General features: G+C 39.6%; 2 protein-coding genes across 2 annotated transcripts; both read right to left on the bottom strand.

The window, feature by feature from the left end:
- Positions 1–967: 967 nt before the first annotated feature.
- Positions 968–1,501, bottom strand: sprn2 (shadow of prion protein 2). Its single transcript, XM_050050955.1, has one exon. It carries the CDS (start codon positions 1,499–1,501, stop codon positions 968–970), a length of 534 nt encoding a protein of 177 aa, XP_049906912.1.
- On the bottom strand, positions 1,236–27,167 carry rassf2b (Ras association domain family member 2b). Its single transcript, XM_050051538.1, has 12 exons — positions 26,743–27,167; positions 20,541–20,589; positions 17,461–17,534; positions 15,483–15,558; positions 14,817–14,968; positions 12,695–12,810; positions 10,676–10,818; positions 10,330–10,483; positions 10,068–10,189; positions 8,695–8,792; positions 4,987–8,569; positions 1,236–1,511 (listed from the first exon to the last, which is right to left on the bottom strand). Exons 3-11 carry the CDS (start codon positions 17,511–17,513, stop codon positions 8,500–8,502), a joined length of 984 nt encoding a protein of 327 aa, XP_049907495.1. The 5' UTR covers positions 17,514–17,534; positions 20,541–20,589; positions 26,743–27,167; the 3' UTR covers positions 1,236–1,511; positions 4,987–8,499.
- Positions 27,168–27,410: the final 243 nt, after the last annotated feature.

Below are 27,410 nucleotides of genomic sequence, written 5' to 3'. Positions count from 1 at the left end.
TAACGCTGTAAGGAATTCTAACTAGGAGAAGTTTTGGCTGGTTGCAATCTGAAATCCTCACTGCTGGATGCCACAATATCTCCCTAAATCTTACACACTGCTCCTTTTAAGTCTAATCCATCACTTAAGCGGGTCTCCCCACAGGGATTAACAAACAATATCTTCTTCTGAAAATGTGTATATACTTTGGGTATCTAAACACATCATGGTCTCTTCTCACAGACAATAAAAATCAACACAAATGTTTGTTCTAAGTTCTTTTTATTTATATAACAATATTAAACATGGAAGCATGTTTCACTTTTTTATAACATAAAAATCTACAAATTGGCATAAAACATGAGCTTTAATCAGGTTAAGTTTACATATGCAAGCATTGTACTGGCAAAAGTAACACTTTAATAGACTTTTTATTTCGCAGAGCAGACAGAATATGAAACAAAATGAAAAAAACTGTCTAAAATATGTACTTATAGCTAAATATACTGAGAAATGGCATTATCATATGAAGTAGCTGCTCTTAAACTCTGGTCCTCACATGACTTTTTGAGGTAGACTTAACCTACATCTAATTTATTCCTAGCGTGTTGTCAAAGATTCCTTCTGGAGAAAACATATCGATCAAAAATAATCATCAAAAGTATAAAAAAAAGACTTTAAAAGGAGAAATGGGAGTGTGGGACACATTGGGGTCAAACCATTTGTGATGTATTTCGACAGGAAATGGTTTGTTCATGAGTACACCTGCAGACTGAAGCATGGTGGAGTCACACTGACATGATGTAGAGATCAAATTCCTCCTCCTGTCCTGATGGACGGTCACTGAAGTGTTGAGAAAATAAACTGGCCACAGCTTTTCATTACTGAAGGGTCGCATTAGACTTTAAGTCTGTTTTCTGTGTGTTGCTTTAATTCAGGGTTTGTTTGGACCTGTGTGTGTTAAGGGATGGCAGCTCTGTCTCCAGCTCTACATGACTACCACCCAGTGGCCCATCAGCAGGGAAATCAGGGAGCCGATCACAACGATGATACTGTTGTAGATGGGGCCGCTGGATGCTGCAGTGTAGTACTCCATATCTCCAGAGCCCTCTGGCTCGTAGCCAGGCCTGGAGCCGTAGCCACCAACACCTCCGAATCGTGGGTAGCCATACCCTCCTCCATATCCTCCATACCCTCCTCCATACCCTCCTCCAAATCCTCCACCATATCCTCCATATCCTCCATACCCAGGGCGGCTCAAGGCAGATCCCAGCATTGCTCCTCCTACGGCGCCCGCTGCAGCTGCCCCAGCTACTTTCCCTGCACTGGGTCCACTGCTCTGGACGGGTCTGTAGCCCGCCCCACCGCCACCCCAGCCTCGGCTGTAGCCTCCACCTCGGCCAAAACCTCCACCTCCAAAGCCACCACGACCACCACGCCGTGCCTCAGAGCTGGGTAACAGTGTGGCAAGGAGCAGCAGGCAGAGGGCCACTGTGAGGGGGAGTTTGTGCAGGCCAGACATTATTTTGATCCTGTAAGACACAGAGACATCATTAGGAGGCGAGGATTTGTTACTCTTCTGTTTGGACTGTTCAGGTGTTGGAAGTGATGGAAGAAGTATTTAGGTCTGGTGCTTTTTTACTTTAGCATTCAAGCAAAAGGCATAACGTGTCTCCAGAGTTTGTAAAATACAGACAACTACAAGATATAAGCAGCATTTAAAATACAGGAAGGGAAAAACAATAATCATTGTAAAATGTATTTAAAAAAAGAAAAACAATTATAGAAATATCCTTCTGAGACCCTGTGTCCTCATACAAAAACTTCACATTTTGGGTGTCCTGGACCTTATACTTTATTCTACTTATACACCAATCCATGTAAAAACAAGATGGCAGCCATCTCTGCCAAGTCAGTCTGCAGCCGATCCCGACACAAAAGAGGACAAGCTCCAAAACCTGATCACATTTTATGGTTGAAACTTGTTTATTTATGATTAATAATGTTTGTAGTTTGATATAGCAACAGATTTCACCAAATGTAGCAACAGTAACAAGCTAAGACACTGTTAATTAGGAAGCACTCCGCTGAAGACATTGGGACTTTATAATCATGTCGTTTGAGGATATAAGGACTTTATTATCATAGACAATGTTTAGTTTTTAATACTTACCAGGTCCTGCTGATCGCAAATAGCTAGGAGAAATTAAAAATGTGAACCCAACAAAAGTTCAGGTCTCAGGAGGATATAAATAAAAAGAGTAAACTGTACTGTACTAAGTACTAACTTTTTTTTAAATCACTTATGTTTTATTGCAACAATACTAGTAAACTTAGTAAGCTTTACTAGTAAGTAGTAGTAAACTTACAAATCTTTCATCAAAAGTATTCTCAGAAAATATACTTTTACTACTAGTATCAAAAGTATTCCTAATGCAAAATTACCATTGTAAGAGTGTATTACTTCTATAAACATTACTTATTATGCAATATAATAATAATAATAATAATAATAATGATATGCAGCATTTAAAATGTTTTCGTTGGATGAGGTGAAGATAATATTTACTTACTTCTACACTGTTGAGTATTTTAAATGATAAAAATGCTTCATATTTTTAGGAGTTGATCATATATTTTTAATTTTTAAGTCTGTATTTTCAAAGCAACACGTAATTTTAGCTGTCAGATCAGTACACTGGAGTAAAAAGTACAATATTTGCCTCCGAAATGTTGCTTAAAATGGAATCACATGACTGAATGTACCTAGTTGAACTGGTCCCTGAAGTCACATGGTGCTCATAAACACACTGATGAGATGTTCCCATGACAGCTTTAGCCCCGCTGCCTGTTATTTTTACGTTGCTGATAAATTAGGAGCAGAACAGATCATGGCTCTTAATCCAGCTTTGAGAAAACAAATCTTACACAACCAGCGTCACTGCTGCCACACCAGTTAACACCAGCAGCTGACGTGGGATCAGATAACTTTGATAATCTCTAACGCCCTTTCATCAGGATCTACTGTAAGAGATTCGGTCTGGCTCTGTGTCTGTGGACAAGACCTGCTGCTCTAATCATCGCAGCACCAACAGACGGCTGTAAGCATTGAATAAACGTTATCTCAGTGTTTGACTGTAACACTTATCTAACAAGAAGATTAACATTAAACAGATAAAGAACTATTTGGAGGAAATACATACAATAAATACAAAATCAAGGAACAAGAGATGACATTAAAAAGCTATATACAATATATGCATAAAAAACTTTAGACTATGTAAATCAGGTCGGCCGAGTCAGTGATCTCTTTTAAGTCCCTTCTTAAAACATACTTTTATTGGAGAGCCTTTCCTGATTTTACTTAAGTTTTAAGTTCATTTAGACTGTCTTTTATTTCCTCTGTTTTATACGCTAAAGTGTTTTTATCACTTCTTATAAAAGTTGTTTTCATGTCTTGTCTGTTTTAATTATTGACATGTAAAACACTTTGTACCTCTGTTTTGAAAAGCGCTTTAGAAATAAAGATTATTATTTAGAAGTATAAATAATAAATATAAAATATAATGGTATATTATAGTGTTATATATTATAGAATATATGTGCAGAATATATAATATACACACTTTACATAAATAATATACTATAAAATGGTGGAAAGTAACTACAGTAAGTACTTTTACTCAAGTACTGTACAAAAGTGTAATTCTGAGGTACTTGTACTTTATTAAATTGGTTTCATTTTATGCTTCTGTATAGTTTTACAACAGTGAGAGGGAAATATTTTACTTTTTTCTACACTGCATTTATGTAACAGCTGTACATACTAGTTATTTTTCAAATACAGATACAAAATATGAAAAAAAAATACAATAAAATATACGATCAGGTTTTAAAATATGGTGCATTATTGTAGATTTAAGTACCTAACAGTGTATGAAGCATCTAGAATTAAATCAACTCCAACACTAATGTTTTACCTCTATATTAAAACATCAGTGATAATGTAATAGTATAACTGACAGGAGCTATTATACATCATGTGTACTTTTACTTTATTACTTTAAGGAGGGCCTATATTTTTATTATGAATTAATTTTTAATGCAGGACTTCTGGTGATGGAGTACTTTTATAGTGTGGTTCTTAAATAAATAATCTGAAGTCTTCTTTGACCACAGTGAGCAGCATGACATCATTTGCTCTGCCGTCAACAAACAGTACGCAGTCTAATCTGTGTCCTCTTAAAAGATGAGTTGAGCTATAATTAAACTGGGTCACTTAGTTTGGGAATAATCCAGTGACTCCCAGATTAGAGTCACAAAGCACTGAGTCAGGCAGGTTAAAACATTTTATTATGAATCTGGAGCCTGCAGATCTGTTTAACAGCCTGTTATTAATTGTGCTTTCTAGAGGTTGACTCTAATTTTTGCAGCAGAGGACAAATTAAATTAGAGAAATTCAATTGCAAAGTAGGAGAGGAAAATAAGAAGTGATGGAGGAAGAATTCACATCCTTCACTTAAGTAGAAATACCAGTCGAAAAATACTCCATCACAAGGTAAAGACTTAAATTCAAAATGTTACTTACCTATAGAAATTTAATCAAAGTATCAAAAATAAATTTATCATGCAAAAAGTGTCCTTTCAAAGTGTTATAGAATATTACTTTTATCACTAACATACATTTTAAGAGCATTTCAATGTTATGGTTCAATAATGCCGAGAGAATTTCATATTTTTTGTAGATAAGTGTAGCCTATTGCATCATATATTTTTTTTAAATGTAAAAAGTAAATATTAAGTGTCAATAAATGCAGCAAAGAAAAAAAGTACAATATTTCCCTTTGAGATGTAGTGTAGAAGACGTATAAAGTTGTATAAAAGTAGTAGTGTTTGGGTAAATGTACCTCCACCACTAAAAACACAGTTTAAACCTGCTGTAGTCAATAGAAAAATCTTCACACCAGTTTATACTAAGTAAGTAACCGTAAGAATAAACACTCTCACCTGTTGAGCGGCTCTTTGTGAAGGAGACAGATGACGTTCCTCTGCTGACAGTAAAAACCCCACAGCGTTTGTTTGCAGCTCAGACTCTTCTGACAGTAAGAAGTATGTTTTGGGGCCAGGCTGTCATCCTCCAGACAATCTCCATCAGGTGGAGTGGATCACTGCGTCTCACACCTGCTCATTGGCTGCAGTAAGCTGCTGCACCACTAACGACATCACACATAAATACCTGTGGGTGTGTGTGGGCGTACATTTGTGTGTCTAATTTAGTCTGAATGATTTAACCCGAGCACTGAACGAACTCTCCCGAAGCTTCGACTGATGTTATATATCTCTTCTCTTACTTTAGGTTACACAACAAGATTTAATCGTCATTATATAACGTGAAAGGCCTTTCACCCACTGACCTAAACAAGACTTAAAGAGAATTATACAGATACATATGTTCATCTTTTTTTCTCAAGATAACTTTCTTTTTTTATTAAATAACAATCATTGTACGAAAAACCTACATTGTCCAAGTAGTGGCATGAACATCTTAAAGATCATTATTTTGTAAAAGACACAATACAAAAGCAGGCAAGTCTGAAGAGTCACTAAAAATATAACATGCACACTCTCAGAATCGCACACACACTGTTGATGACACTTTGTACTGTACGGCGAGGTTTTCAACAACGGTGTTAGAGACACTGAACGGACGGGCAGACAGAAGCAAAGCGCTGTACATGTGGAGGCAAACTTTGCTGCTTTGTCATTCATACATTTACAACATTCTTCTTACAAAGATCATCGACATAATTCACAGTCTTGTGGGATTTCACTCGTGTCCTTCTCTGTTGGATGTAATAACAAAACAAAAACAAAAACGGGAAGTCCACCCGTGAATATTCTTTCATTTTTGTGCAGTCAGTCCACATGTCCAACTTCTGACCGGGAGTCTTTGTGTGGAGAATTGTGCTGTCAAACATTATTTTACTTTTAAAATGTCAACATCTTCTTGTCATCTTACATAAGGCAGGAATGCAAGTGAGGACGATACATCAGAAAACCCCAAAAGTGTTGTTTCAGGTTGGATTTTTTCTTTCTTTAAAGGAATGGTTTTGTTAAATAAGATGATTTGATTTCTTGCCGAGAGTTTGATAAAATGATAGGTAGCACTCTGTGAAGCTACAGCAAGCAGCACGTTATCTTAGCTCAACACAAAGACTGGAAACAGGGCCAAGCTGCAACCTCTGGGGCTGAAAAATGAAGCCGACGCTGAGGTGCCAAAAACTGCAGTTACTACAATTTTCACTTGAGGCTTTAAAGTTACGCGTAATTCAGGGCATGGCCACTGTAAGTTCCCTTTTAACACAGAGATCCCACTACTGCTGCAACAAAAACCCCTTCACAATGCCGGCTTTGGTTTTTTTATACAGACCCAAACAATGCCGGTATTATGCCACCCTGGTGTATGATTTTAGATAGCATGCCTTGTTGTCCACCATTTTAGTTACTCTTTGCTAATCTTACTCCTATTGTTACTCTTTTAGGCACTGGTTTTGCTTTTGCTCCTTGAAAACACTTCTAATCTTGTGTATTTGTATATTTTGCCAGATATTTAATACTCTATTGTTTCTAAAACTGGGCCCAGTGAGTGACCCTGACCCAGAGGAACCCACAGGTTGTTCTGGTTGTTACTGGTTGTGAACGTTTAATTGTGGTTACTGCACTTAGTGTTACTGTAATTTGAAGGATTCTCTGGCACAAGAATTTCCTTCAGGATAAATACAGTTCTGTTGAATTGAATTGAATTAAACTGAACTGACCTCTTTGTTTTCCCAATAAGCAGCATTTTTCTGTTGCTGTTCTTCTTTGAGATAGCTGCTAACTGTTGCAGCTGCTTTTTAAATCTTCTGGCAGTAAGTAGCATGTATAACATGTCGTCAAAATGTTACATCACTTCAGTCCTGCCGGCTGTCCTTTTCGCACAGATGTAGATTTAGCGCTATTACTACCACTACTGCCTGCTTAAAGGCTAAACAACTATGTCCCCCCCATTCAACAGTTGTACCTTTTATACAGAATGAAGGGCTGTAAAAATGGTGCAAATGTGGTCAGTTCTGGCTCCAAAAAACAAAGATTGCAAAAGCCCAAATGCCAAACTTCAAATCTGGAGTCCACAAACCAATGGGTGCCGTCATGGTAGCTACTTCAGTGCAGTCTATTAACAGGAGGAAATAGTTTGACTAACTCTGTCCAAAGGTAACAAAATCTGCCTACCAGCACCTCTAAAGTTTAATAATTAATCCTTTATTTCCTGTTCATTTAGTCTGTATAAAAATCAAAGTGTAAAACCAACATAATGCTGTTTTACAGGGGGGGTTACCCGCAAATATATGTCCCAAGCAATAGTCTGGTGCATAATTCCCTGAAATAACACAAATAAAGTTTTAGACTTTGGTTTTTGTATATATTAGAAAAAAAATTGACATCATTTGAGCTTTACGAGGTGCTGGTAAGTGGATTTTGTTATCTTCGGACAAAGCCAGGTGAGCTGATTCCAGTCTTGTTCTATGCTAAGTTAAGCAGCTGCTGGCTGTAGTTACACAAATATAGCCTACACACATCTAACTCTGGGCAAGAAAATGTTTCCAGCAATATCAAACTAGTCCTTTAATTCAATCATGAAATGTCTTTAACATTCAGTCCAAATGCCTGCAGTGAAATAACAGACAGTTGTCTTCATCGGACCACCAACGGAGTGATGATCACAACACAGACAGATTTTCTGTTCACAAGACCTTCAATAATCTTGCGGTGAACTTCTCAACTGAGATAAAATGGAGAGGGTCATTTTTCCCCCTCAAATTCTCAAACAGTGAGGGATAAAGGCACGTAGCTTTTGAGGGCACAACATTTTCTTGGTGGTTTGGTTGGTTTCACATCAACTGTATGGTCTGATGTTGTTCTATTGTACTTTCCAGGTCAATTTCCCAAAAAATTTCCAAAGGGGCAGTAAATTCAAAACATATGATCAGAGTTTGTGTCTTTGTGCTTTGAGAAACCTTTAAAACAGGCACTTTATTAAGACCATATTGTGAGATATTTGTGCTTTAAATTGATTTTGGGCATCAGCTTGTAATCTGAAGGGTAAACAGAAGACAGGACGTCTCATTTTAGGCTCATTCTGCAAAACACTACACCGTGAAACTGTTAAAACTACTCATGAGTAGAGGAATGTCTCTCAGTGTGGACTGTATGTAATGACGAGAAGAAGTGATTGTGTCTAAAGACTATTGCTGAAGTGGTCCCACTTCACATGCACACGATATAGCATGTTAAAGTTTTGTGTGTCGGTTGACTCATCGGATGATTCTGAAAAAAGGCTCCATGCAGAGGCAGGAATTCAGGAGGAGCAGGGTAATCGCTGAAACACATACACTGGGGTTGCTGTCAGCTGATTCTTGGTCACTGTCTTGGTCACAGCTGGGTGGAGGATGTGGTACCTTTGACAGTCTGATGAGCAGATCACATACACGTTGCCCCCTCTGGAAGACATCTGAGCTGCTTCTCAATGATACACCGCAGATACGTATACCTGTAGGTACAAGCAGACAAATGCAGACAGAAAAGAATACGCTGATGAACACAATGACGACTGTGGCCATTAAAGGCAAAACAGAAAAGAGACACAAGTAGATTATATTCAGTATTCTCTTGTACCTTTTCCTCAGTTTCTGCACCTCTCTGTCCTCCTCCTCCTTCAGTTTGGTGATGAAACTCTGCAGGACAGGCATTTCAAACTTGATGTACTGCGCCACCTGGTGGGAGGGAGGAGACATAGAATGAAAACCGCAAAAAAGAGACTAGTGTGGTTAAAAAAAAGGACACGAGAGACAGAGAGCGGGATGGATTTTGTGCCTACACAGGGTCAAACAACAGGAGTTCATGTTCATGTATCTGTTTTTCAAGTGTGTCCATCCACCTCTTATTATGCACATTTTCAATTTGCACATAAAACAGACCAGGATGGAAATGTAAAAAAAATTTTAAGCTTGGGTAGGTGGAAAAGTTGGTTTATTGATAATAGGTCAATGCAACTCAGTGCAATGGAAACAGACTCAACGGATAAATGATGACGTTAACACAGGTCTATTCAGCTGACAGGCTTCGGGGCACATCCGGCCCAGATGCAATCTCGGAGTGAGGTGCTATACTAGTGAGCAAATAAGTAAACAAAATATTGTTTTGGAAGTAGCACAATGCACAGTACAGGTCAGGCAGGATGTACAGATCAGTATAGTGACACCTTCACTGATATCTTTTTTCTCATGTGATGCAGTTCTTAACACGAGAGGGAGATACTAGTAGAGCGAGAGTGTCTTATTGCTTACTGTTAGTGCCAGTTTTTATGGTTCTGTGCATTGATAGCTGTTTATACTCTGTTTCTGCACTTTGTGATGTGCCTGGGTCAATTAAGTTTTTTACTACATCCTTTTTGCATTTGAAAAAATCAGTTGTAACCAGAAGCTAAAAAAGGTTTTTAATAGGCTACTGAAAATGTCTGGCCCATCTAAATTTATGATTTTTCAAATCCAGCCTAATTGAAATTGATATTGAATAGTCCTGATGAAAGGTCATGATGGACCATCCTCACACAGGCCACTGCAGGCTCTCTTCATTGTCTCTGGATGGCTTTTAACACGCTTGTACAGACAGGGCTGCTACCAGAACTCTTTCAAGAGCACAGAGCTGTCTTATTAGTTGTTCAAAAATGTCTTCCTCCACTGTCCAGTGTGTGCTCCGTTATTATACACCCATTGTTCCCCTTCTTTGAGGTTTGACTGGCACTCTTTAATTACATCATCTCGTTGCACACTCTTCCATTTCTAACTGGATATTTAGCCCCACCTGCTGCTTATCTAAATGAACCAACTCCCAATACTCACATGACAGTAGTGGATGGAAAAGCGCATAGATCTGCATTTTCTGAAAATGCAGTTAAAATTTGCGCTGCATTTGGATGGGAACCTAACTTCTGTGTCCATACATTTGTTCTTTTTGAAGAAGAGGTTAGAACGAATGTGATTATTTACATCATACGTGACTTCTTCTCCCAGGTCTTCCTCCATGAGGAAAACCTTGCAGACCTGCTCACATGGGCCTTGCATGACTCTCAGCAACAGAGGATAGTCACTCCGCTTCAGCTTCACACGCTCTGAAACATCAACACATCCACAAAAGAATCAGTTAACAGAACAAAAATAACAAATAATAAATACAGTACATAATGCCACATATTCATTAAGAATTCGTTCTCTTAACAAACAAGGAATGAACTGAATAATTCACACTCACCTCCACTCGTATGGACGAGGTAGAGTGCAAAATCATCCGGGCTGTTTTCAATTTTAAACTTGTTGAGGAGAACTCGCAGCACCTGAGGTGTCGTCATGCAGCTGTTGATCCGAACATTAGTCACTGAGCCTAAAGCAGGAGTAAACACTGCAGTCTGAGGAAAACAAAAACATTCAAATGTTAATTGAGTTTCCTCTATAACCTTGTGTGTGTATATTTGTGCACAGATACACAGACAGAATTGCTGCCAAATCCAGCATCTGTTTAAAAGTAGCACATAAACTCTCTGAAACTAAAGAAAAGGTACATTATTTTCATACATCTTTTAAAACTTCACTGGCATCACCTTATGGTTGTAGAAGTGTCCGTTTATAGAGAAGCGGTTGCGTCGAATCTTCCTCTGGTCGCTCGGTGACCGTCGCTGGCCCCGTCTCAAGACGCCGGCATCACTCTTTGTCCTGAGGAGCTGAGCGGAGCTCTCACTGTCCTCTGACCAATCCATAATCATTATTATAAGTTATTATTCTGTGTCTTTAACATGAAAATAAACATGTTGACTTTTCTTTAAATTAAGGAGTGGTGGGAGAAGAACTCAGATCTTTTACTCAAAGATCCAGTGTGCAGGATTTAGTGACATCTTCTGGCAGAAATGGTAAATAATATTCATAAATATGTTTTCATTAGCTTATAATCACCTGATAATATAACTTTTGTGTTTTTGTTACCCTAGAATAAGCTGTTTATATCTACATACTGAGTGGGTCCTCTTCTACAGAGTCCATCATGTTGTTCTACAGTAGCCCAGAATGGACAAATCAAACACTGGCTCTAGATAATGTCATTTGCGTCGGCCACTGCAGTTCTCCTACATGCCTGGCACACGGGACAAGTTTCAGTTCTGCAACCTCACTGCTAGATGCCACTAAATCCCACACACTGGACTTCACATAATCTTCTCATAATAAGTTCACAAAACACTCCTGGAGTTTCTGCAGAAAACAGCGTTGCAGCCAAATCCAGTACAATTGAAGTGAATGGAGACCAGTTTTAAAATGTAAAAAAAAAAGAACACAAAATGTCTCCATGCTACTCCTGTGGTGTAATCCAAGTGTTTGTAAGCCACGACATTCAAATTTGACCCAAAAAGACACCATTTACACCATGTTTTTAGCCTAAATGTCAACTGTAGCCTCTCAGACCTCCTTCGTCCATCTGTCTGAGCTCGTCAGTATATTCCAGCTCAAAGTCCTCAGACATTTTCGTCTTTGTTGAAAGTTTGCAAAGTCAACTGTATGTGAAACAAGTCACTATATCCAAGAAGATCTCTCTCTCTGTCATGTGAGTCACTTCCTGTTAGCATTTAAACACAGGTGCACAGGTATCGCGACATCTCGTTGATCTTGTGTTGCACCGTCACTCGTGTACTTCCTCCAGGCATGTGGCTGTGGTCTGAGAGCCTACAGTTGGCATTTAGGCTAAAAACATAGTGTAAATGGCATATTTTCGGGTCAAATTTGACCGTCACAGCTTACAGACATTTAGATTACACCACAGGAGCAGTATGGAGACATTTTGTGTTTCTTTGTGTTCTTTTTTTTTACATTTTAGGACCGGTCACCATTCACTTCAACTGTACTGGATGTGGCTGCAATGCTCTTTTCCGCTGAATCTCCGGGAGTGTTTTGTGACCTGGAGATCTTCACCCATTCTCACATCAGCACAGGGGTGAGTAAATATTGAGTGAATTGTCATTTTATAGCTGAACTCTCCCTTTAACTACAGTACTCAATTAAATGTACTTAGTTACTGTCCACCACTGAAATTAAAAACTTACAACACCGACTGTTCCTGAAAGAAAGCCATATTTCAGTGCTTGCAATATGTTAAAAACATTTTTTTTTTTTTATCACACATGACATCATGACAGTAAACGTCATCTGTACACAACTGGGAAAAAAAAATACTGTTTCTACATATATTTATCACCATTGTCATATGCAACCTCCTGTAAGGGTTGAAAAAACCTCTTAACAACTCTGGAGGAACTAAAAATAAAGCTTTAATTCCCCCCTCATGCACAGCTGCCATTTTGGAGATGAGAGGTTTCCATCCAACAGTGATGGCATGTTTATATAAACAGCTCAGGGTTAATTAGAGATTTGGTCCACAGTTAATTTGATCATGATTATGTAATGCAACGTCACTTTTTTCGTCTTAGGATCTGATGAGTCAACACAAACAAGACAAGAAGTATTTTTAGTAATGCAGTTGTTTTTGGACTGATACATGATGTCGTTCACTGGATCCTTGTTAAAGCTGAGAAAGTGATACTCAGTATGTTTAAACTGTTAACAAAGCCACTCACCTTCTTCTTGTTCTACCGTCACACCGTTGCCCTCTGGTTGGTTGTCAGGTGGCGTCACTTCGACTGTGGGCGGGCTCTGCTGTGTCGTCTGTTGACCATCTGTGCTGTTGGGGGAACTTCAATAAAGAAACGAGAGTGAGTCAGTGACGAGGAGACTGCAAAGATACAAACTGTTATTAGATTTAATGGCACTGAAAAACACTTTGATTGCTTTGACGCAAAAATGAGAGGGGTAAGTACACAATAGCGCAGTAAGGCTTTAACTTTTGGGTAGCAACATCACCACAGCAAACACTGTTACAGAGGTGGGTCTTATGATTAGATTTCCTGCCAAGCAGCAGCATTTTGTTGACCTCTAAAACACCACATAAAGTACTGTATGTATGTCACGTCCCTGTTAGTTTCAGCTTGTGACAGCTGTTCCTCTTTGTTGTTGTAGCTTGTGGTGTATTAGAGTATTTCCCTTGATATTTAAAGGGCGGCTTCTTTATTTTTTGAGGATCATTCTATAACTTTCCAGTAATGTTTCAGATGTATTCAAATTGAAAATTCTAATTTTGGTCGAATTATGTATGTATTAGTCTTCCCCCCCCCCCCCAACTCTTTTTATTGGGGTTTTCAAAGTTAAAGAGACCATGGCAGTAGTAAAAAATGAGAACAGAATTTCTGGTACAAAAATATAAAGATATTCTCCAAGTCAAAAGGGCTGGGAAGATTTAGAGGAATGTCAGATTGACCATGTTTAGTGTTATTTAAACTATGCTAGTTAGTTTGGGGGAGAATTTGGTGCATCTTCCTTACAGTGCTCTATAAAGGGTTGCCAGATCTGGTAGAATTTGTTTTCACACCTTCTTAAGGAGAATTTAGTCTTTTTCAAATGTAGAGTGCATCACATTCTTCACGAGGGCAGAATGGGCTTCCACCTTAACAATAATATTAACCTACCTACTAGCAGGGTTACAAATAATAATATGTTATATTGGGAGCTGGTTGACACAAGATCAGAACTTTTAATACCACAGAGTTCGGTCAGTGGATCAGGATCCACAGGCCAACCCAGGACATCTGATGGTGACTTAAAAGTATTTTGCCAATATGTTGTGACTTGGGCGGTGTGTATGTTTCAGTCTTAATGCTATTTTCCTAAGCACCTCTTAAACATTTTCCCCACTTCACGTGACGTGGGTGTCTGCATGATGTCTGGCTATTAGTTTGGTTCCGTGAGTCACACTAAATGATTGAGGCAGCGGGTCGACTTGCAACTATCACGTGCTGTGAGGTAAAATTACTGCTTCTCTCAATGGAGTCTGGTGCCTTTAAGAAAGCATAGTTAATGGCTTCAGTTACCCATCTAAAAAGAACTTGTCTGACGGCAAGGTAAAGTGATCAAAATAATGTAAACTTAGTGTGCACTTACACTGTTGTTGACTTTTTTAGGTTGTCTGTTTTTGTAAGAGGCTATAATGAATTTTGTGGGGTTGCAAGAATCAGTGCTGTAACCTAGGTCACCGTTTTTTGATAGTTTCAACTGGAAAAACATGGAAAACAATGCAGACAGACCTGCCTGTTAAATTAATTTTAAGAGTGGATTATTTGGACTCTTTGGAGCTCTCTGTGTAAGCATTTGTCTCTATGTTGCTTTGAATACTCGCAATACCCAAACCTGAGAGCTGGACCTGTTTTGTCGCTTTGCAGTTGTGTGATTTAGTAACTTCAAAGTTTAAGTGTTGATGTTACTTTGTTTATTTCCTGTAAGTTATCCTGCCCCTAGCTGTCAGCTGCACGGCCATGAGATCTGTTATCCCTGGAACAAGAATAGTTCCTCTGATGAATGGGATTACAGAGCTGAAAATGGGGCTTCAAGCCTATTGACACAGATTGATCTGTAGTAGCTTCGAGCAAAATCCAAAACTGAGCCACAGATGTGGGTTAAAAGGTTTTCTTTTTCTCTGTGGACCACTGCCTAAAGGATTGATCAAACTGTGGAGATCAATTATTTAGTTTAACCTTATTTTTTTTATCAGACAAACTAGACAAAATCTATATCTGCCCCCCACTAACCCGCTGTGTATCACCATTTCCGGTCAGCAGAGATGTAACTGGATCTGTCTGAACCTCTCACCCTTGACTGTCCAAATTGCAGCCCGAGTGCCAGGACGTCGAGGAGGGGGGCGGCCGGATTCGCTCGTGGTCATCCTGCATCTGTAGCCTGATTGGTCGTCTAAGACCCCAGAAGATATTCAGCAAGCCCTCGATGATCAGCTCCCCCTCTTCCTGTTGGGAGAGAGGAGCTGTGGTCAGTGTGCGTGTGTGCGTGCGCACACACACACACACACACACACACACACACACACACACACACACACACACANAGAAGATATTCAGCAAGCCCTCGATGATCAGCTCCCCCTCTTCCTGTTGGGAGAGAGGAGCTGTGGTCAGTGTGCGTGTGTGCGTGCGCACACACACACACACACACACACACACACACACACACACACACACACACACAACACAATGGGCCTCTATTACTCCTTTGGGATACAGGAATAATGGGTAGGGTATATTAAATTACAAATGACTGACAGTAAAGTAAAAAGGCGACAGGAAGGCTGACAGACAGATAGACAGACAGACAGACAGACAGTGGTGAAGAGTGCTCCTGTTGAAAATGAGGATTAAACGTGAGAGTACACACACACACACACACACGCGCACGCACACACACACACACACACACACACACACACACACACACACACACACACACAGAGCCATAAATACCAACCTCTCTGTGTCTGAGCTGTAGATTTTGCCCTTCATAATAAAGGTTGTACGTCTTCAGATGTGAGAGGACGGTTGCCCTGGAGACAGAGATGTTGAATCACTGAAGAGGAAATGCTGTTTAAAGGAGCATGTTGCTAATTTTACATGTTTTTAGCCTGATAATGCATTTATACAGTACGTACTGTTTATATCATGTATACTTCACATTACATTTTCCAAAGTATCACATGCAGTTAGATTAATTTATTCCCACCCTGCTTGAAAATCTACTTATTAAGACTTGAAACATGCAAGAAAAAGGTTACTCTGATTAAAAAAATGGTTAAAGGTTCACCATTTCTCTGGATGTGTGAAAGAAATATGATAATATGCTTTTTGATGAGGACATTTGGATCTTGGTGAGAATTTCAGACACAGAATACTATCCTTTATGACAGGACAATTCTGCTGTGTAAGATAAATCCTCTGTCACATTCTTTTTGGATTTGGGGATCATCTTTTCATCAGAGTCTGAAAATTGAATCCAATGTGAGGTGCACTTGAGGCTGGCCCCAAAACACAGTCAATCCTTATAGACTTCCCGTCTTAAAATCACTAACTTTACAGCAGAAATTAACATGTTTATAGCCTGGTACAAAAAACAATTTCAGTCTCGATAGCTAATTTTAACATTCATGACAATTGGACAGGGGGTGATTTTTTTTTTAATAAGAACAATTTACATTTTATCAAGGCCCAAAGTTATGCATATTTAAGGGCGGGGCTGCTCTAGTGACAGGCTGTCTGTTAGGTGTCGTTGCACTCTGTGAGTCGGATCCATCCATCACTCCTCTACAGCTCCAGCCTCTCATCCAAATATGGTCACTTCTGGCTCCAAAAAACCAAGATGGTGAAAGCAGTAGTCCACAAACCAATTGGTGACATTATGGTAACTATGTCCATTATTTATACAGCCTATGGAAATGACCAGTATCTGACATCAGTGTGAATGGACCTCTGCCCTAAAACGCCTAACATGTGACCAATAATGTCACACACATGCACATTGGAGAAACAATAAGCATCACATTTGCTTAACAGGTATTTGGGGAAAAATAAATGACACAGCACTGCAAGCTTCATCTCTGGAATGATCACCATTATAGGAAGGTTTGATAACATCATTAATCTGCGTAATAATTAGCCATGTGCAATGGGCGTTTGTTTTCGGGAAATGGGCTGTCATTGGTCCACGGATTATCAGCAGCTTTTCCTGGTAGCTCTACGGAGAGTGAGGTGTGGGTGTGGCTGTGAGCCAGGAGTGGTGGGGCCACCATGTGGAGGGTTTCACAGAGGAACAGTTCATCCAAACCTTGGGGTGTCCAGGGCTAATCCAATATCTCCGTCCTCCCCTCATGACAACACTGTCACAGCATGTAGGTAGGCTATCCCCGTCAGACAGTGCCTGGACGTCGGGCTCTATTGGCTGGCAACTTATCGCCACAGCGGTACAGTTTTGGCAGCCTTCTGTAGTGTTAATGGACGGCTCCGACACTGTATAGTGAATGATCTGCGCCTGTGCTGATAAGTATGTCGTAGAAAAAAAACGGATGTATGGCAAAACACATGAGTTCTGCATTGCCAGTGATTAAATAAATCACTGATTGGAAAAAAGTTGGATTTTTGTGCCCACACTGCTCTGAAAAAATCTGATCTGTATGACACATGAGCAAAAAATAGGATTTTGACCACATTTACATGTAATGTGAAGTTTTATAGTGTTTTGAAATCCTGTATGGGCAGGGCATGTCAAGAACTTACATACTGCATACTTGAATTAATCACTAAATGTGTGTATGTATGGAAATTGTCTGCAGTGATGTAACATATGCACGTTTACAAGACAGAATGCCACACATACCAAAGGTTAATAAAGGGAGAACTAAACTGTTAAGTGCAGGCATTTGTGTGTGTGTAACAGCGAGGTGTTCAGTCCTTACTTCCTGATGAACTTGTTCTCTCCAATCTGAACCCCGTCCGTTATATCATCCATTCTCAGTCAGCATGAGAGGAGCTGGGAGACAAAGAAGTAACAGAGAGAGAGTTAATAAATTTCATCCATCTGATTCAGTCTCATGACTCCTCATGACCAGCAGCGAGCGACAAGAGGAGCCTGGAGTGGAGAAGAGAGATCACAGGAAGAGGAGGAGGAGGAGGTAAAGCTCCATGCAGTAAACAATAACAGCAGATCATATCTAACTTCCTGTAAATGTTATGCCTCCAAGAGACGAATCAACTCATAGTTAACAGTTAAACCAACACTAGACAATCAAAACATTTGGTGTGTGACGGAGGGAGACAGCTGCTCTCCACACTCTCTTCCTCCTCCTCCTCCTCCTCCTCCTTCTCCTCTTGCCTTCAATATATCTTTTCTTGACTGTCACCCTTTAATTCTCCCCTCATGTCTTTGTGTCTCTGCACACATGCAGCTGTTTAACATGGCACTCAGCCATCACCCTGCAGTTTTCCCTCTTTGCTGTTTGTGTGTATTTCTCTTTGTGTATCGGCAGAGGAGGCAGTACAGAAGTCTTTGGAAGGAGACGAACAGGTGGAGGACACATGTGCCACCCGCACAGCCAAATCATCTCAGCTGCTTAAACATTTATCTCTGAGCAAGTGATCATACACATAAATCCATTTGTATCTACACACAGAGTAGGTGCAATCTCTCTCTAAAAATTAAATAACTGAGGAAAGAAATAAAAATATTTCAAAGCTCATCCAAGAGGATTCATCTCAAACTACAGACACATGAGTCTGGACATATTATTTTCTCTTTCTCTTTCTTTGTGTGTCATGCTTTCACACACAGACAGAAACTGTTTTAAAATATATATTACCAGGTTTAGCTTCCAAACTACAAAAATTCACATTTTTGAGGACCAGTTTTGAGTGTAGGTTATGCATTTTAGATTTTTACCCACGCTCTATGGATGGAAATGTCTGTTTGGTGTACTACTTTGGTCCAGATTAAAATATACTAAATTACTGAATAGACTACAATTAAATTTGTTTAACACATTCACATGCCTGAAAGGTGAGTCCTGACTGACTTTTAATAGGGTAAACTTCTTTAGTTTTTAGTGAAATATCTCAACAATAATTGGCTGGATTGCTGTGATAATGTGTGCATATGTTATTGGTGTTGAGGAGGATGAATCCTGATGACTTTGCCTCAAAGATTTAACTTATCCAGTGAAGCATCTCAACAACTACTGGACAGATTCACACAACATATGGTTGAGACATTCAGTTCTGTTTTACTCAGTGAGTCATGTGTAGGTTAACTCAGGGTCAACAGTACAATGAAATGTCTTGTAGGAGAGAACGGATCATTTCAGCACTAAAAGCACCAGTCTTAATAAAGATAAAATAATAAATATATGGCAATATAACCTTATCAATTTGGTGATCCCCTGACTTTTCCTCTAGAGCCTTGCTTGGGTCCAGATCTTTGAATCCGCCCACTTTACCAAGTAGACTGATTCATCTTGAATCATGACATGAAACTGCAGTGTTTCAGTTGAAATGAAAAACAGCCAAACAGTGCCACGGGTGGGAGTAATGCCGTTGTAAAGCTTTTGTCAAGCTGGAATCAATGAGGAGTAATAACAACGATGGCAAGCACTACGGACAAGATCAATGCTGCAATCGAGGCTGATCTAAATCAACATGTCTCCTCAGTATCACCAAACACTGTAATTACTTAAACAGTGTTTCACTCCACTCTTAAAAATTCCCAGCAAAACAGGTATGTTGCAATGGCTAGGTATCAGTGTGGACTTAAAATGTCGTTACTTTCTGGCAGATACATGCGTCTCCAGTGATTGGTTAGGAAAAAATAAATCTCTCTCCCTGCACGGACAACAGTTAGAAAGGACACAGTGTCAGACTGAAGACTGAAATGGAGTCGTTGACAGTTTTGTCAGATATCAGGGACTCTAGCATTAACATCAGATCAAAAATTTGAATGTGTCTACTGACTCAGTAGGCCTACCTGCTGAACTAATGACACTTGTAGAAAGACGCTGTCTAACTTGCAATTTCTGTTGGTTTTTCCGAAGGAATTCTGTTTTCAATTCAGTCAAGAACACTCATTTGTCCAAGATTCTAAAATGGTACAGATTTATAGATGACTTCTCCTGTATTTATGATGGAAGACCTGATGAATGCAAGGTTAACAATAAGAATTTAAGCATCTGTTCTTGAGAAAATACCTGTCAAATGTAATTTTTTGGGGGGGCTATGTTTAGGATTGTCACTAAGCTGTTTTCTATGTAAAATGTTGATTGTGATGAACTTACTGATGTTTGATACTGATGTCTTCCTTATGCACGTGGGTAATGTGACTAAATTCCAAACCCACAGCCACTCCTACTTACTGTAAGATGGCTTCTCTTTGTTTGATGAAGGTCTAGTCACCACAACGTTGCAGCAGCATTAAAATAATTGCAAAGCTTGCAAGTTAGACAGTGTGCCGGAGTCTTTTCTACAAGTTTTATTCTTCTCGTCCCTCTCCTACGCACCTGTTTGTGCTATGTATTCCTTTTTTTGAACTGATGACACTCCCATCAGCCTCAGCTGTACTTTCTGTTGAGTGCTAATTAGCAAATGTTAGCATGCTAGCAGGCTAATCTCAAACGGCAACCCTGCTAAATAATACCTGCAAAATCACATGCTAACATTAATGTTGTAAGCATGTTAGCATTTAGCTGTAGAGTGGACTTTAAAGTCTTGTTTGTATATTTTTCTTACAGTTCCGGGCTTCTATTGGTTTCAATTAATTTCTGCATTTATTTAGCAGCGTTTAAAAGCCAGTCTGTATCACTTTTTACATGTTATATTATTGTTGTTACAGTTAAATGGCAGATTTCATAACTCTCATGGCTCTCTTCTAACACAGCCAGTGTCTCGACAACAGATCAGCTAACAAAGTATAATACTATAAGTCATAGAGAAATACTGTTCCTGCCAATAAATGTGGTATAAATATCAGTTACAAGACTACAAGTGATCTTACCGTAGTGAAGACTGTGTGATGTTGTTGAGTCACCAGAAAAAGGGAGCAGCTGATGTGGAGAGACAGAGAGAGACAAGGAGTGAAAGGTTAAGGCCAGCAGACTCTGTACGTATCCTCAGGTATCAGCAGTTTTGTCACTCAGGTGTCGGTATCAAACGTCTTTTCTTGCGAGTGTGACAGCGAGCAGACAAGTAAGAAGTGGGGGCGTTTAAAGGAAGGGCTCCCCTTCCGCTAAATCACTTCCTCCTTTACTCAGTCAGTCACACAGGAAACTGACACTAACCCTGACACGGCCCAAAACTTCCTCAATTCAAACAGCATGGATGAGTTATCATGCACACCCAAACAAACGATTACACACACACACACACACACATATGGGCACGGCTAGAAAAACTGATAAGCTAATTAAGTTTCCTGATCTTAACACTCTGATCAGACATATACCAAAACACTTTTAACAAAGATGCTCAAAACCTGACAAGCGCAGTAATGTAGCAGCTTTAAACACAGTGCTGTCAAACAACCTGAGCCTGTCAATCTGAAATAAATGTGTTCAGTTATTGTGGCCTGATTAAATATTAAACACCAATCAGCCCGGCCCACATGCCAGGGTCTATCAATATTTCAGCACCTATATTAGCTCTGTCAAGCGCTCAAAAGCTCAACCATTCAGCACCACAATGGAAATCATTAGCCTTTAATACCGTGGTCATGGTCAAGGGCATCTGTGCTCATGGACTCATTAGTGGGTGATGCCAGCGGTCTGAGACAGACATACGGCCAGCTCTCAAACCAAGACAATGATGTAATTGTATGTCACAGACCAACATGAACTTTAAGTCAACTACGTAGATGAGCATCTGATAACGAAATTGATCTGTCCCTGATGTTACGTCAGGAAATAAAGATCAAATCAGACTTTTAACCTTTAAAGCTGCTGCTAAATGTGCACCCTGTTTAGTGTTTGCTGCTGGGCTCAGGCTGGATGAATGTGTGTTTTTGACTGTGTCCAAAGGGAATTTAAATGATTTTCTTCAGCTCCAGATCTCATGTGACAGAGCTGAGATATTTCAGTGAAATGCTGATGTTGTGATATCAGACAAGATATTGTCTAAGGGTCTGTGTTTATTGTAATACTGTGACAAAGCTTTGTCTCTCCCTGCTGTAAAGGCTGCATTAAAGTTAAACAGGCAGAGTATCATTTGAAACATTTCAACACAGGCACCACTGACACTAAAACATATGTTTTCAATACCTTTCTTTTAAACCTAAGAAAAAAAGGTGTCAAATGTTTGATGATATCCAAACAAAAGCAGCTATAAAATAACTGTGGTTGCCTAAAAATGGCAAAATACGTTCAGGAACTATCTCATGAAAAAAATAAGCAAACACGACTGTGAATCTGACCAGATGTTCGATGCCAGTACAAAAAGGTATTGATGTCCGATACCCAGTTCCAGGAACATAACCAGAAATTTAGAGATGCTAAGGTCATGAGTTAAAATAATGCAACCCCTCTTTCCCAGACAACAAAAATAAAATATCATAAGTATTTCTTATTATTTATTCAGTTACCTGTTTGATTTATTTTCTGTATTGTTTTTACAACATTAAGGTTTAAACGCTGTTGTTGTCTGGTGAAGACGCACTGAGTCTTTCTTTTTATTTTGTTGGTCTGAAAGAACGAAAATCAAAATATATTGAGCCTAAAAATGAAGGAATTAGGTTATTAAAATCCCTGAGTTTCTCGAGCAAATACTATGGATATGACCTCAGTGTCGTCAGTAGAGCTGCGATGTTTAATCGATTAGTTGTCACAATTGTCGACTAATTTGATAAGTAATTTATCAGTTTGAAACATTTTTCAAAGAAAAAAAAAGCCCAAAATCTCTGATTTCATCTTCTTAAGTGTAAATATTTTGTATTTTCTTTAACCATCTATGACAGTAAGCTATTTTTTTGTGTTGTGGAAAAGTCAATTCCTTGGTGTTTGGGAAACATTGATCAACATTTTTTTTTACCATTTCCTGAAATTTTATAGACCAAACAACCTGTAGAAAAGAATCCCGCACACTGTCTACATTGCAAAAATAATAATTTTAATGCTAATGTGACTAGACGTTCCGTAATGTTTCGCCGCAGCATTAAAGTCGTTATTTTTGCAAGTTAGACAGTATGCAGGAGACTTTTCTAAAAGTTTTATTCATCTCATCCCTCACCTACGCACCTGTTTGGAAGTAGATGTGCAAAGTATTCCTCTGTTTTTATAGACCAAACAACTAACAAGTCAATAGATGATAGATTAATCAGCAATAACAATAATCGTGAGAGGCGGGTGATTTCTTTTTTTCTACCTCTCTGGAAAACCACATCATTACGTTTTTGTCAAAGGCCATCTTACAAACCTAGTCTGTATTGGAAATAATGCCTCAAAATATTTTTGCTGTATTGATATTAAAATTACATTTCTGTCAGTATTTTCCAGCTCTACAACAGCAGACCATGTTTTCTTTAAATTAAGGAAAGCATACTGACAAACTACAGGTTATGTGGCCTTCACAAAGCAAAAAAAAAACCACCCACAAACTTCAGTCTTGACCTTTAGTGCACCATATTCAGCGTCTTCTCAAGATTACAGCCTATAAAATTGTTTTAATTACCTTGACGTTTAACCAAACCAGTGATAGCTGTCATTACCAGAGGACCTTGGCTCTGTGGAAATTATCTGTGTTGACATTTACACAGCAGAAAACAGCTGTCTCCGCTTTTTGTTTTGAAGCCAACAGCAGCATGTATATGCAGCCAGACTGACCCACAGCTGACCCAGTCCATGTTTAAGATCATGGAGCTCTGTCTGTCCAAATGCTGACCTCAGTGACTCCCCGAGTCCCCTGTGCCTCATTACAATGCCAGACAATTTCTCTGTATGTTTATGTCTCATTCGCCTTCATCTTCTCAGTTGTTTCATTCCACAGTCCAATTTTTCTGATTAGGGAATTCTTTCCTCTCTACTGTCTGGACTGTTTTTCCCATTCAGCTTTCTCCTCTGTCTCCTTTAAGATTCCCTTGCGAAAGACTAGAAGCCATCCGCCATGCTATTAAAACTCATGACCACAACTTCCTGACTTGTCTCCCCCCTCCACTCTCCTTCTCTCCTTTTCATTGACACACACACGCATGCTTGTTTTCTGCCCTCTTGCCCTCTTGCCTCTGTACCTCCTCTGTCAAAGTCTTGGGCTGAAATGGACGATGAATGGCTCCAAAACCTCCTCCTGTCTGCTTTAAATCCCACCTCCCCTGCCTCAAGCCTCCACATTACTACAGCTCTGCCTCACTATTGTCACCATTGTCATAGCAACACCAAAAACATCTGAGCTCCAGAAACTATCCCACAACACAGAGCCAAAAATAGTGTTTGTCTCTTCTGCTCCATGTCAGGCGTACTGGGGTTGTCAAAAAACATGGCAAGAGTCTAAATATGGATTTTAGATTCTCCAGATCAAGCTGAAACTATTCGTGCCCCTTTGTTGACTGTACCAGATACATTTGTTGATCTATCTGCAGGTATTTTGATTAACAATTAATCATTCCAGTTGTTTTTCCAAGCCCAAAAAAAAAATCACTGGTTTAAGCTTTTTAACCCTGAATATTTTCTGGTGTTTGTAGTCTTCTATAATGGTAAACTAAATATTTTTGGACTGTTTAGTCACACAAAAGAAAATATTTTAAAGGGACAGTTGACCCCAAAATTAAAAACACATATTTTTTCCTCATACCTGCAGTGCTATTTAGAAATCTAGATTGTATTAGTGCAAGTTGCAGAGTGTTGGAGATATCAGCCATAGAGATGTCTGCCTTCTCTCCAATATAAGGGAACAAGATCACTGCACAGAAGGTAACATGCACCTACTCATGGACGAGAGCCTCGTGCTTGCGACAGTGCGAGATGTAAACGCTTTTGGCTTCCCATTCGGCGGCAGATGCACATTTCCCTCTACACCAACACATTCTCACTCTGACCTCGTCACATATTGACGTGCTTGGTCATGGACTTTCCACGTCCAGATAAAATGTACAAGGTATCCTGGGTGCATTGGTTGTTGACAGGACATTTAATGTTTGCATACAGTCTCTTTCAAAATAAATGCAATATGTCGGTACAACGCGAAATGGTGTTTTTTTTTTTCCTTCAACAACAAACACACATGGTTGGATTTAGGCAACAAAAACATATGGTTAGGTTTAGGGAAAAAGTAGTCTCTATATAGAGATCTTGCCTCCGTAAAAAGAGCGGAAGAGCCCTGGTTTCCGGTTGTAGGCTGTTTGTAGTCCGCGTGATATTGACTAATCACGTTTGAGCAGGCTGCAGTTGTTGCCAGGTTAAATGGTCTGTGCGGTGAACTAACGAGGCGGAACATAATTGGCGTCACTGCAAACTCTGAATCCATCGCAATGGTTCAGCATATTTACTTACATATAAATGGAAATTGGAAACGGAAATTCGCCTCGTCCACCCAAATCAAACCGGAATGCCAAAAAATCGTCTGTATTCGGCGTCTGACTTCTGGCAGACGCCGAATACAGCCGATGGGGAATACAGCGAGAATGGGGAAAAAGAACAGGGTTTGGCTTTAGAATCTTATGGGGCGCAAACACTGCTCTCTCAGGTGAAAGTCAATGTTTGTTTAACCCATCCACCACCCCTCCTGCCTGTGCTACTCGGACTTTTGCCGCTTAACTTTCGTCCCACTGTGTATCCCCCTGATGCTGCCGGGCACTGTTAAATTTTAATGGCAACTGTCCACAAATCATGCCAATGTTAAAGGTCGCCTTTTTTGGTTGGTTTCTGATGCCACAAGTCACTGCCCAAGCGCCGAATTATGACGACTTCAGAATGAGACCAGGCTCTCTACACAGTGATACGGTTGGTGGGTGTAATTTCGTAGAAAGAAAATAGTTCCTACATGAAACTGCTCACAACAAGGTCTGTGGATTATCTTGAGTAACTGGGTCATGATTTTTGGGAAGAGACATTGCTGTTGAGTTTTTCAAGTGTATTTTTTTTTAACACTTGGAGCACCACAAGCTGAGTGCCATCTAGTTCCCTCATATTGGAGAGAAGGCAGACATCTCTATGGCTGATATCTCCAATACTCTGCAACTCACACCAAAACAATCTAGACTAATAAATAGCACTAGAGGTACGAGGAAAAATATGTATGTTTGATTTTGGGGTGAATTGTCTCTTTAAGATTTCACTTTAGGCTCTTTCTTTTCCTATCAGAAATTTTATGGACCAAACAACTGCATCCTTAGTTGACTCTATATTTCATTTAAGACTGACACTTCACTCTGTAATAGTTTTAGATAGGTGTACCTCATAAACTATTAACTGCTAGTGCAACAGTTCTGCAAATAATCCTACCTATAATGTTCAGTTAGGGTTTAAATTCAACTTTATGATCATTTTGGAGTCTGCTGTTGACTTGCATTGTTTTCAATACTTTGTCCACATCAGTGCAGGTTGGCAAAATATCAGAAACTACCATACAGTTTAATTAACACCTCTCTAAAACAGTTTCAACAAACACACTGAGCATTATAAGCTTCATAAAGGTAGGACTTTATGCAGGGCTGTTGTATTAACCAGCATTACTTTAGCTATGTGTGCTTAATAAACTGGCAGCTGAGTGTGCATCACAAGCCAAAACATTATTCATTTTTGGCAGAGGGTCCGTCCTAGCCAGCCTTGTGTGTGCTGAGAGGAATCTTAACTATCAACTGCTTGTTATGTAACCTGTTTTACTGACACATAGCTGCACACACACTCCCTGCTGGAGACTAAACGTAATAAAATACGGATTTTCTATCATTTTCAGCTCAAGATTTAGGCTGAGCCTTCATGTGAAGTGCCACGGAGCATGCCTATCTCCACCGCATGTGATTTAAATACACCACACACGCCTCATATTCGGATTATTAGTCCATACATGTGTCGCCTGTGCTTTTATAAAATCAATATGTGTGCTAATTTTGCATTAAATGTTGTCAAAACATTTCTAAGTCTTGTTTTTGTGGAGACAATCACGCTATCAAACTACACGTCGCGACATCAACCATCACCACGATCAGCCCACTTAGCTACAGCGACGCTTCTGTCTGATTCATGCCGACTTTTGGAGATCCTATCTCGGCTCACCAAACCCGAGGGACGGCAGGCTCTCCGGTTCTCCGGTTCTCCTCTTCCACCACCACCTCCTCCCGTCGCTCCTCTTCTTCTCCGTTACGGCTGAACTGTCCGTTAACGGTTAACTCCTCCTCGGTCAACTCGTTCGCTCTCCTGCCGTTGGAAACAATCACTGGGGCGCGTGCATCCAGGACCAGCAGGAGAGGGAGGAGGAGGAGAGCGCGAGGGGTCCATCTGCTGTGGCGGAGCTCGCGGCACAGCTGCGTCGGGGGGCTCCGGCCGGGAGCCAATCAGAGCGCGACCCTGACGTCCCTTTGTTCGCGCTGCGTGCGGAGATGAATGAAAACATGAAAACAATAGGAGAGCCGAGCATGCGCACATCACCTGTCCGGTGAAGATTCAAGTTTATTTTTCAGGTTTTTATTTTTTATTTTATTTTTTTATTTTTTTTTTTACTGATTTTTAGAAGTTACATGTCATACTCTGCCGACCCTCCACCCCCACACAAATAAATATGAATAAATAAATAAATTTAAAAAATGTATTTGGATTGTTAGTCTCATAAATTTGACAAAAATGTCTTATGTCTTAATTTATTTTTGACTCAAAAATATTGTCATAATTTTAAACATGTTTTTTCTGCAATAAGACACTGTACTTATCAGACCAGAAGGTTTGAC

Source organism: Epinephelus moara, chromosome 8 (genome assembly GCF_006386435.1).
Source record: "Epinephelus moara isolate mb chromosome 8, YSFRI_EMoa_1.0, whole genome shotgun sequence".
NCBI classification, from domain to species: domain Eukaryota; kingdom Metazoa; phylum Chordata; class Actinopteri; order Perciformes; family Serranidae; genus Epinephelus; species Epinephelus moara.
The sequence above is the reverse complement of the archived record's forward strand: the minus strand, read 5'-3'. Positions and strand labels throughout refer to the sequence as shown.

Coding starts and splice junctions, on each gene's coding strand:
- sprn2 (XM_050050955.1), bottom strand. CDS start 1,501: ATGTCTGGCCTGCACAAACTCCCCCTCACAGTGGCCCTCTGCCTGCTG.
- rassf2b (XM_050051538.1), bottom strand. CDS start 17,513: ATGGATGATATAACGGACGGGGTTCAGATTGGAGAGAACAAGTTCATC. Junction 15,559..17,460: donor GAGAACAAGTTCATCAGGAA/GTAAGGACTGAA, acceptor CTCTGTCTCCAG/GGCAACCGTCCTCTCACATC. Junction 10,484..10,675: donor GACACTTCTACAACCATAAG/GTGATGCCAGTG, acceptor TGTTTTCCTCAG/ACTGCAGTGTTTACTCCTGC.